We start from the raw sequence: 12078 nt of genomic DNA, 5'->3' as shown, positions 1-12078 counted from the left end.
TTGGTTTAATATATTTAAAAAACAATCAATGTAATCTACTGTAACAACAGGCTAAAGAAGGAAGATCATTTGATCATATAAAATGATGCAGAAAAAATATTTGACAAAATTCAAAACTGATTCAAGATTCAGTACACCAGGAATAAAGCGAAATTTCCTCAGCCTCATATAGAACATGTACAAAAAACTTCAGCTAACATCATGTTTAATGGTGAAAGATTGAAGGTTGTCCCTTTAAGATTGGAAATAAGGCAAGGATGTTCACTCTCACCACTCTTATTTTAGTATTGAAAAAATTATTTTCAATACTAAAATAATTAATAATTTGTATTAAAATAATAAATATTATTTTAGTATTAAAATAAGGCAAGAGCAAGAAATTTAAGGTATACAGATTTAAAAAAAGAAATAAGACTGTCTTTATTTGCAGACAACACAATTATCTACATAGAAATCCTGAGGAATCCCCCCAAAATTTCTAAAACTAATAAATGAGCTTAGGAAATGCATTTCTGAACATTGATAGTCACAGGATACAAGAGGAACACAAAAAACCAATTGCATTTCTATATACGGACAATGAACAAGTGGAAACCAAAATTTAAAATGCAATAACATTTTATTTCAAATTGCTCAAGAGGAAATTAAATAGTTATGAATTGAACAAAACATGTCAGTATCTATATGATGAAAATTATAAAATGCTGATGAAGACAGCATTGGAGAGACATGCCATGTTCATGGAGGGAAAGACTCATAGTAAATATGTCAATTTTTCCCACATTAATCTACAGTTTCAGTGCAATTCCTGTCAAAACTTCAGCAAATTTCTTTGTAGACATAGACAAGCTTATTCTGAAATTTATGTGGAAACAGTAAGGTCTTAGAATAATACCTAAAGCAATTTTGTAAAAGAAAAATTAACTGGGAGGATTTACTCTTCCTCGTGTCAAGACTTACTATATATAGAGGTGGTCAACAAGACAGAGTGGAACTGGCAGAGGGACAAACACATAGATCAATGGATGGAATACAGACCTGAGAAACCCATAAGAATATGCCCATTTAATTTTTGGCAAGGGAACAAAATCATTTCAAGGGGGGTGGGCAGCCTTTTCAATAAGTGATTCTGGACATCCACTGGCAAAACAATGAAGTTTCATCTAAATTTCACATCTCATTAACTCAAAGTGGAACATGGACCTAAATGTATAACATAAAACCATAAAACTTCTAGAAAGGAAACAGGAAAAGTTTTGGGGATCCTTGGACTAGGCAAAGGATTCTTAGACTTGTCACAAAAAGTATGATTCATGGAAGGAAAACTGTATAAATCAGACCCTGTGAAAGAAAAAATTTTTGCTCTGTGAAGGACCCTGTTAAAAGATGAAAATATAAATTCTTATTCTTATAATTGTACACACACACACACACACACACACACACACACACAAATGAGTACACTAAAAACTGGTGAATTTGAACCTGAATTTATGAATTGTACTAATATCAATTTCTTGGTTTTGATATTGTACTTTGTGTGGGATGCTGGCGTGGGGTGGGGATGCATGAGACTTCCCAGTATATTTATCTGCAACTTCCTGTAAATTTATAATTATTTCAAAATATAAAAGAGAGATGGAGAGAGAGAAAGTAAGGGAGGAGAAGGAAGTGCAGGGAGGAGGGAAAAAAGGAAGAGGGGATAAAAGGGTGAGAACTGAAGGTGAGACAGGATGAATCAGCAGAACTTCTGTCTGATCCCTCTATTTACAATCTTGCTGGATTTTATTCCCCAATTCCTCCAGCAGGTTTCCAGTATCATAAGTTAACAGGACCCGATCCATCTGGGTACTGTGGTCAGTCCTCCCAATTCATGCATTTCACTAAACCATCACCAATTTCTGTTAATTCTACCTACCACATATCTGAAATCCAGCCTTATTCTCCAGCTTTAGGTTGTCTCATGCCCTCATCATCTCTTGCTATAGCCTCCAGCCTTGTCCTTCCTAAGGACACAGCTAGTCATTCCCTGTGTAAGACCTTTCAGTAGCTCCTGACTGCTATTAATTTCAGGGTCAAATCTAAGCTCTTTAACACAGAATACCAGGATTACCCCAGCCTCATCTAATCTCACTCCACTGCCCCAAACACCTGTTTTGCAGCTCCATTAAAATATTAGTAGTTCCTTGAATGGACTTTGCTTACTTTCCCTTCAGTGCTTTGGTACATGCTGTTCCCTCTGCCAGAAACAGCCTTCACCTGTCCCTTCCTTTTTAATTCTCCAGACTCTGAGGTCAAACATCCTATTCATTCTGAAACATTCCCTAAACTTGCCCCACCTGCCCCACCAGAGTAAATTGCTTTCTTCTGTGTGATCCCATGGCACCTTATCATACACCCATTATGGAACTTAGGAATTTTACTGTTATTTTTTATATCTTTCTACTAGACTATGAACTAATCAAAAGCAAGTATCATGGTTTGTAGACCTTTTTAAAAATCCACCAGTTGTTCAAAAAACTATTAGAAAAATACCTGAATCAATGATTTATGAAGTCAGGAATTTTTATCATTGTTGTTCATTAATATACTCTAAGTGCCTAGAACCATGCCTGGCACTTGATAGATACTTAGTATTTTGGGAATGAATGAATAAATGAGTGAACAAACAAGGTCTTACCTGGTGAGAAGGCTGGAATCCCAATCTGTAAGATGATGTCTCTTTAAAATGGGGCGTGGCTCCCGCAGCAACCCGGGGGTGGGGGTGGGGGTGGGGGTGGGGGGGTGGGGGGGTCGGGGAGGAGACTGTTGACCCAAGATACCAGAACCGTGGGCATGAAAGAGCGAATCTCTCAGCTGCCGAATTGGTGGCTAGAAAAGTTAAAATAATGAATAATTTTAAGTAAAATTAAAACAAGTAAACATGCTCTCTTACAAGCTTGGCCAGTACAGCATTCAAACTTCAGCTGACCTTCTACATCCTAGCTACCTTAGATGACTCAAAGGTCCCTAAATGCTGCCAAACCTCCCTCCTTGCTGTTTTTTCTGCCTAGAATGCCACAGATCTGCTGGTGAGCTACTTCTTTTTGAATATCCAGCTCAATATTTTAACCACTGGGAAGACTTCCTTGATTTCTCCAAGCAAAACCAGCCTCTTCTCTGGGGTCCCACAGCATTTTCTACTATGGAAGTACATGTAATTGACATCTGATTTTCCCCCAAAAGACTGTGAGCTTCCTGAGGGAATAGATCTTTCTTATCCTAGGAGCTTCTGCATCGACCACAGTGTCTAGAACATGGAAGTGCTCAGCCAGAGCTGGATGACTGGATGAGACGGTTTGCTTTCTCTACATGGCCCCACTCACCTCAGCACGGTCACTGGGTAGGTAGCTCATGGCAATGGCCAGGCTTCCCTGGGATGCCAGGAGGCTGGCATACTGAATGATCCTGTGGGTTGTGGCAGGGCCTGGGCTCACCCCATTGGGACACTGAAGTAGCTCTAAGCTCCTATTAAGGACCATCACCTACTCCATCAGGTCCTATAGGAACAAGGATGAGAGCAGTCAGCTCTCTTCAAAGCACATCCTTTTCTTTAAGCCCAGGTAGCTCACCCAAGGACTTCCCATTAAGGGTATGAGAATACCTGGCCATAGCCAGGTGAAGGCAGCAGGTGATAATATGTAAGAGACATGACAGAAAAGGGTCACTTGGCCTTATTCCCAAGCTGTTAGCACTGAGCTCAACTGGTTGTGTCTGGGTCATAGACTCTTGCACATCTCTGTCTCTTTCTTTGCTTTCTTTATCCTTCCTGCTAGGTTCAGTCACCCTTTCATCAATTTCAAACTCTGTTATACTATTGCTTCATGTGTAACTTTGTCTCCCCATGAGTCTGTGGCCACCACCTTCTCAGGTCACCTGCAGAGTGTCTGCAGAACAATTTAGATCCACAGAACTTTTCATAGCAGCTAATAGAGAGCTTTGGCTCACAATTACTCAAATATAGAATAAACTTGTATAACCAAACTTGAGGTAGGAAAAAATTATGAAGATTAATATCTAAGAAGGTGCTGCTCAGTCTCCCCTGAGAGAAGAAGGAGGTGATAACTCATCCTTGGGAAGAGGTCCCAGACATTGAGGGCCCATTTTTCCTCTCAACCCCAATTCCAATGTATATATTCAAAAGACTTGCCTCTGATGTCCCTGCACATCTCCACTACTAGCCTCTCCTAAGGGCCTGGTCTGGAGTGACCAGTGCCCTATAGAGAAGGGGTACCTGTAGAGCCATGGGGGATGGAGCCTGGTGGCATTTTCCCTAGCACTCCACCAGCTGCTCCACGCTGCCTGAGCACACATAGCAGAGTCTGGCTTCGGAGGTTAGTGCCCTACTGCCCTCCTGCTGCATGCGAGTAGCCAGCATGTCTGCAGAGAGATGGAAACTTCTTCGATGCCTCAGCTTCCCTGTGCTCCTCCTCCTTCTACCATTTGGAAATAGGTGGAGGACCATGAGCTATGGGACAAGTAGCCACAGTGGCTTTGGGCAACACTGAGGCTAACCCTGCTCTACAGAGAAGGACAAAGCTCTTGCAACAAGATGTGACAAAGAAAAGTCAAACAAGACAAGTGACCCCTACTGAAAGGAGGGGCATGCGCTGTAATCCTTGCCTCCCACTGGACCGGATCTTGGCCTTGACAACATGGCCTGGCCTCCTAGAGCTTGGGCTGCAACTCTGCGTCCTTCCTCGGTGTGGCCATTAACTCCATGCTGGAGTCACAGCACTCCATCCTGAAGCCTCGGGCCACCTACTGCACAGCTCAGGGACTTTCTCTGGCCCTGAGTATGTCAGTAGCAAGGCCAGTGCCTCTCTCCAGTTCTTCAGGCTACAGACACACACCATATCCTTCCAATTCTTCTGCACAACACAAGCTAGCAGCTGTAATGGGCAGAGAGAGAAGGATGGCCATCAGCCACCCATCCGGTACAGGCAGCAGGAGCTACATACAGCAATGTGCTGAGAAGAGCCACACATGAGCAGGCTTCCTGTTAGACCACAGATTAGGGGCTAAAGGGTGAGACCAGGGAAACTAGACTGAGAAGAGAAAGGGAGTGGCAGGTCCACTAAACATCAGTCCCAAGGTGTGGGCGTCCACCTGACAAGGTCCCAGTAACCCCTCCCCTCCTCTTCTGCATGGTGGGGAGTTACCGGGGAGATTTTAGTTTTCTTCTTGGCCAAGTAGCACTCCTGTGTTTGCTTCAGCAAATCTGCACCCCCACCAGGGCCAGGATGATAGCCTCAGCAAAGCGCTCTTCCTTCAGACTCAGCTCCACAGCAGGGCTCAGTTCTCCAAGCAGGAGAGCCTGGCTCAGGAGCCCATCAGTATCTAGGGCAGAGGCATCCCCTCCACATTAGCCCACCCTCAGATCCTAGCTTCTTGTCCCCTGCAGGGCCCAGAGCACACCTCCTCTATCTCTGTATCACTCAACCTCCCTTGCCCCAAACAAAACTCCCAAGTTTCATTCCTCAACAAAAAAATGTAGTGGGGTATCCTGGGTTGCCCAGGTCCAGTAGTAACTCTCTAATGACAGGACCAAGAAGAGGGAGGGACCCACGTGGCAGTAACACAGGTATGATGTGTGCTTGCTCAGCAAAAACAGGGTCACAGTCCTTTAAGCAAGAAGACAGAGGATAGAAAAAATATCTTAGAAAAAGACCTTACATAGGAAGGACCCATCCAAGAAAATCTACAGCTAGAGAGAATTCTACCAGTAGCAGAACCACCTAGCGTTTGTGGTGGTGGGAGGGAGGTAGGAGGTGAGGAACAGGAAGGAAATGTCCTCAAGTTCGAGAATTCTGAGTCCACCTATTTCCACACAGAGGGCTTCTCTCCGATTAGGGTCAGGGTACCTTCTGTGACGGGGATCTCCCATGGAGTCATGTTCTGAGGGATCAGCTCATCACAGAAGGTTGAGGAGGCAGAAGTTTCCTCTGTGGTGTATTTGGAAGCCTGTACAAGAAAGGACAGAGGTGACTACTTAGGAAGTGAAACCCAAAGACAGAGAACTGGCTTAGTAGCTCTCTGGGAGCTCTACTCTTTGGCCCTGAATGGGTAAAGCTAAAACAATAATCAGGTAAGGTTTGGGAAGGGCTCTAGCTCATACTTAAAACATAGTTCCACTCCCAGTCCAAAAAGCTTATAGACTCTGTGTCTCACTGTGGTTCCGAGAGTGGGGAGTTAAAAGACTTCCATGGAAACTGAGCACTTCATGAGAGCAAAGCAAAGGACGAGGAAGGGGAGGGTCTCTGTGCTACCTGGGGTCCAGCTGGCTGGGCTCCTACTGCACCTGGCTGCAGGACGCCTGTAGTCTGTTACTGCTGAGCTCATCTTTCTGGGGCTGAGGGCTCTCACTCAGTCCCAAGTCATTCTTCAACCACATGGTCACCTGCAAGGACAGACCTATGAGTACCCTCCTCCCAGCTCAAGGCCAAACAGACATTATGTTTTCTTCCTGCCTCCACCCCACCAATGGGACTCTAAGATCCTTGAGCTACTTTCCTGGGGAAAAGCCTAACCCCAGAAGGCAGAATGTTTGTATGTGCCATTAATGAAGCCCAGGAAGTATTCTGAGATGGTTTCCGCTGACAGTATTCTCTTCTCTGAGTCATGTACATTTCTGATATGAAAGCAGCTTACCTTCTTCTGAAACTCATCTTTACTGTATCCTAAGAGCTTTAGGAATTTCACTCTGGAGTCTTGCTCTAAGGTCACCTAAGGAGCCAGAGAACACAGAAGTCTCCATTAAGTGAATGTGAAGACCATCTCCTGCATCGGCTGGACTTCTGCGCCAGGGTACCCTTGAATGTAGTTCTCTGTACTACCAAGTACTGTACTGAGGAAGTCTCTCCCTTTTCCTCCCCAGATTTGATACCTGCTAGGCTGTGAGCATAATGTTAACAAAACCCATTCCCCTTCTGCATGACAACTGGACCTTCAGCTGACTTCCCAGATGTTACCCTGGTAACCTGGTAAGGGGAAAATGTCAGCTATGGCAACATCGCTTGTGATTGGTAAATTGCATCTGTACTGGAACTGTAATAATTCTAAATAATGTGGACACTGTGCTCCATGCTTCCCGGATTGCAAGCGCTCTTGTAACTAAACAGACCCTTTGCAGGGACTCCAGAAGCTATGCTGGAAGCTATGTTTCTGGAGTTGGTACAAGAGACATTAGCTCTTGCAGGCATGCGGCTTTTCTAAGCCAGGGCAACTTAATACACCTGCCTAATGTGTATCTCATCTCCCTACACTGAGCTATCTTCTGGGGAGCTGAAGAAGAGAACCCTGAACTGCTGCAAGAACTCCCAGGGGGAGAACCACCTGCGGCTGCCCTGCCGGTAAGCTGTGATTCTTGTCCCATATCCCTCTGAGGAGACTGATGCCAAGTGAGCCTATGTAGCCTCACTTCTAGAAGTTCAACTTCTAGCTGAGAAGACTCGTGGTGGAAGTGGCATGGATATAGTAAATGAAGTCATCAATGTCCCAGACATAGAGGGCCAAGCCTTCCTGAACCCTACCCTAACCTGGGTTAGTTAGCCTGGGCCCCTCATTTACTCTACACTGAACCATGAATTCTGACCACCAACTTTCTCATGTCTCCCAGGGCCTTCTCCTGTTTCCCTGCTCTTCCCTTGGAAGTGTTCGTCCACATGCAGCTCCCCTTCTGTCCCTTGTGCATGTCCCTTCTGTTCCACTCCAAGCTCCAGGACCATGACGGACAACTCCAGCAGGACTCCCCTCTCTCTGATGGGCACTGCTGCCTCCTTTTTCAGCACAGAAAAGGCTAAACTCCTGATCACTCCCTCTGTTCTCCTTCCCACCCCACCATTCTGCCACTGTTACCTGTACCCTGCTTATAAAAAAAGCATTGCTTCTTATTCTTTACTTCCCACATCCTTTTATAGCTTCATTTTATTGTTGATGATCTTTGTCAAATTCTTTTCTCCTTCCAAGATTCCTAGTGTCTATGTTCATAAAGCTCTACTATGTCTGAAGCACAGGCCCCTAGTGCTTTTCAGACTCCCCAGGACAGGACCTGTACTTTTTTACATTCTTCTCTACAATCCCCCAATTTTAATAATCTTCTCACTGTCCAGTCAGTTATTTCTCTGTGTTCCTTCAGCTCTCCCCTCTCATTTGCTCATTTCCTTTGACAGGTATAGCAGTCCTCCTGGTGTCATAAGCAAGTTGAATTAAATTAGCACTGGAACTGAAGCCATGCCTCCAGAAAAGAGTGGGACTCGAGTCCTGAGTGCTACCACATGACTTGCCTTGAATTACCTGAAGCAAACTCAGAGCCTTCTCAGGATGATGTACTCGTCCAGCCCACCTTCCTGCCTCCCCTTCCCTTCCCTGCCTTCATGTCACCTGCCTGCCCTCCGGCATGGCACTGCGGAAGCTTCCACCTTGGCTCTGGTGAAGCATCCAGGGCATCAGCAACAGTAGCAAAGAAGGTGACTGGTACTGGTGCTCCTCAGCTTTCCTAGCTGCAAATGGTCTCTGAGCCTCCAGAAAAGGGTGAAGATTTTGTGTCCAGAGGGTGAGTGTCATGCAGGAAAAAAACCTAATAGTAGTTAGGGCCTTGATAATCTGGGTCCTAGTGTGGTTATGCATCTTCTGGAGTTGACAGAGGTTAGAGTTCTCAGGCTTGGGGAAACACTTCTGAGCAGCCAGCCTTCATGCTTCCTACCTTCAGGAACTGCCAGAGCATCTTTTCGCTTTGCAGTGATGCTTGCTGGATCTTGCTCTGACAATAACTCGGGAGATTTCCTGAGCCCAGGGCCTCCTGCAGTTCAGCTGACCACATCAGGAATTTAGATTCTGTGGTGCCTTGACTGATGAAGACTAGGTGGAGGTGAGGCTGTGGCACCTGATGGGCAGGGGTGCTGGAGAGGCCAAAGGTAACCAGCTTCCCCCCAAACTGGTGAGGAAATAAACAAGAAGGGTAAAGGTCATATCTTCAAGCTAAAAATTAACCCCTGGATCATAGGGAAAACTATCTATTAGTCAACCCTAGGACAGGAAATCAACAATAAGAGAACTCCTGGCGGTAGAATAGAGTCAGGAATTGAGTAGTGAATGTGCCCCCAAACCAAAACCACCTCTATGTGTTTGGCCCCATTGGCTTCAGCACATGGTACTCACCCTCCCCTCACCTGTCTGGGCACCACCATTCTCCCAGTACCTGGACTAAACACCTTGGCATTATCACAGTCTTTGTACCCACTGCAGCCGAGCAAAAACAAAATCTTAGTTCTTCTTGCTCACTGTCCCTCATGCATGTCCCTTCTGTTCCACTCCCAGTGCTAGCACACCTAGATTACCGGGATAGGTCGCTAGCCTCTGGGATTTTTCCTCCTCCAGTACAAGCCTTAGACTACCACCCTGTACCTGCTGCTACTTAGGAACTTGTAACGGTTTCACAAGGCCACAAGAGATAGCATAAGCTCCTCAGCAGAGCTGAGGAGTTATTCATGGAACAGAAAGGAATCATATGTAATTGGAATATGGAGAACCCATGAGAATATGGTAGAATTAAAAAATGGAAAGATAAGTGGGGCCCTGTGTACATTTGGCCTTGAGTCTATAATGCAGTGGGGATCAAAGGTTTTAAGTAGAGGAGTGACAGGATGAAATTTACATTTTTTTCTTTCCTGCTTTATATTCACCCTTTTCCTGCTTTGTATTCTAACCCTTACATGTCTGTACTCATTACCAGTATAGACATGTAAGGGTTAGAGAAAAATCAGGTGGAATCTCAGGCAGTTCTCCGTAACTGAGGGGTCTAAAGCAACCAATTCCTTTTAGACAAGACTGGTGCAGCAAGCAGGGCGAAGGGGTAGAGAGGGAAGCTATAGCTCTCTGTGTGCATGGTAAAGTGGGACCTGATCTGAGACAAAGGCAGTGGCAATAAATCTCCTACAGAACATAGCTCCAAGCTGGGCACACAGTAAACTTCACACACATACACACACACCCCACTTACAGCAAATGAAACATTTGCTGGCCTTCTCATCCATTTGGGGTGTTTTCTCAGGAGATGTATCCATGATGCCTCGACCACTTGCTCTGGCACCTGCAGTGGTGGGAGAGGCTGCCCTTTGCTGAAAGAAGAAAAGATCTGAGGGCAAAAGGACACCTGCATCACCAGCCTGAAGAGGTGGCTTAGTCGGGAATGCCACCTACAGACTCTAGGGAGGAATCTTTGATATACCCAATCTGGCCCACAAAGACCAGACTCCCATTCTCCAGGGGACTGTTGGTACGGGTGGGACTCCCAAGGTCTACACTGCAGTGTGACACAAAATGGATTTACAGGAGAGGGGGAGCCTCCCAGGAAGACGGGCACTGGAGCAAAGGTGCAGCCCTCCCAAACCCAGGGCCTTGGCCTCCTAGTCTCCACTAGTCTCCACTTCTTCCCAGAAATTTGTCCTTCTCTTTCCCCCAAAATAGAGACCGCCCAGCATTCTCCACCAAGCTCTTCAAACCTTGCCAGCCTGTCTCATCTGCTGGACTTACCAGCTTCCACCCATCACAGAGTACAAACTGATCTAGCCATCGAAGGAAGCAGCAGAGAAGACTGAAGGGTCCCGTGGGCATGACTGCACATCAAAGCACCAGCCGCACTGTGGGCAGCTTATATACCACCTGACATAAAGGAACACAACTATTAGGGAAACCCTGATTTAGGTAAGGTAACACAGAACACGTAGCTGCAGCTGAGATTCCTCCATCATCTCATCTCACAACCGGCATGCCCCCAGGAGGGCCAGCCTACTTCACAGCTCCCAGGTTCCAGCACAAGATCTGATGGTCCTTGGTACAGCTGAGCAGCAGCTCAGCAGCAGCCTGGCTCCAGGACACAGACAAGATCCCCCTACAGAGGAAAGGAAAGAGGAAGTAATGTTTGCTGAATGCCTACTATGAGTAGGGTGCCTTAGGTATCTTGGATAAATCTCATTTTTATAAAATGAGCAATCTGATTTTATTTTAAAAATGAGGGAAATGAAACCTTGAAAAGCTAAAGAACTTTCAGCAGGCATGCAGCCCAAGCCAAGTCAGATCCCAGAGCATGTGCACTACCCACTCTATCTGCTTCCCACAGGTCGCCGCATGATGGCCTGCTTCTTCTCCCTTATGTGGAGTAGGGACTATGAATCAGCATAAATTAGACCAGCACTTATGGGTGTTTTTAGCCCAGGGGTGTTGTGAGGACCTAAACCTCAAAGTCTCCAAGGATGTGTAAAGGCAGTATGGCCCCATAATTAGAAAAAACAGACTGGGGCTGCTCTCTCCACTATGGGGCCAAGAGGGACAACCTCATTGCCTTAAAGAGATGAGCATTATCCTCAGACTAGAACCTGAGGACTCTCCCAAGGGGACTAAACACTGATTCCAAAATTTCTCATGATTCCATCTGCACTCCCATTTCTGGAAGTTAAATGGAATCTCAGCTCTTCTCAAAAACCTCAGTGTCTAACAGTGAACTCTTGGTTGTGACTAGAGCTAGGATTGGGTGACTGTGTCTCCTGGGATGGCTTTGAAGCCAGGGAGAATGTTTGGTAGCAAAAGCGAAGCACTGCCTCCTACTCAAGTCAGTTATGTCCCCACCCCCACCAAGGATGCTGATAGGGTTTGAGATGCTACCTGCTATGACTCTCCAGCACCATCAGAGGCAAGGAGGCAAAGCACAAATCCCACAGCTGAATCACTGGGAGACGATCATCTTCTGAGCATAGCACCAACTGGGTGGCTATGTCTGGGTGGAGGCCAGGCCAGAGCAGTGCATCTGTGAACACAGCAGACCCCAGTGGGGGATGTAACCTGACTCTGGTTATGAACCTTTTCTGCTCAGTTGGAATGGGACCACTCTGAGGGCAGGTTTTGTGTCTCTTCTTTGACTGGAAAAATCACAACCATCAGGGAATAAGTGATGATTAGGAATAAGGAATGTTAGCCTTCAGATCAGCACTGTTAAGCTCCCTGAGCTTTCACTCTGCCAAGGGGCTGAATCTACACATGCAG

At 45.8% G+C, this 12078-nt stretch overlaps 1 protein-coding gene across 1 annotated transcript in view; it reads right to left on the bottom strand.

The window, feature by feature from the left end:
• The window catches only part of SEC31B (SEC31 homolog B, COPII coat complex component), a 29042-nt gene that overhangs the window by 5582 nt on the left and 11382 nt on the right, over positions 1 to 12078 (bottom strand). Inside the window, 16 exon segments of the mRNA XM_037001232.2 lie at positions 2681 to 2797; positions 2800 to 2871; positions 3366 to 3539; positions 4274 to 4419; positions 4805 to 4931; positions 5202 to 5275; positions 5278 to 5379; positions 5904 to 6003; positions 6341 to 6439; positions 6691 to 6765; positions 8744 to 8974; positions 10040 to 10174; positions 10542 to 10701; positions 10832 to 10930; positions 11701 to 11821; positions 11824 to 11843. Of these exon segments, the coding sequence (XP_036857127.2) occupies positions 2681 to 2797; positions 2800 to 2871; positions 3366 to 3539; positions 4274 to 4419; positions 4805 to 4931; positions 5202 to 5275; positions 5278 to 5379; positions 5904 to 6003; positions 6341 to 6439; positions 6691 to 6765; positions 8744 to 8974; positions 10040 to 10174; positions 10542 to 10701; positions 10832 to 10930; positions 11701 to 11821; positions 11824 to 11843 (1852 nt within the window).

Source organism: Manis javanica, chromosome 7 (genome assembly GCF_040802235.1).
Source record: "Manis javanica isolate MJ-LG chromosome 7, MJ_LKY, whole genome shotgun sequence".
Lineage (NCBI taxonomy): Eukaryota > Metazoa > Chordata > Mammalia > Pholidota > Manidae > Manis > Manis javanica.
Note: the sequence above shows the minus strand (reverse complement) of the source record. Positions and strands in the feature narration are given on the sequence as shown.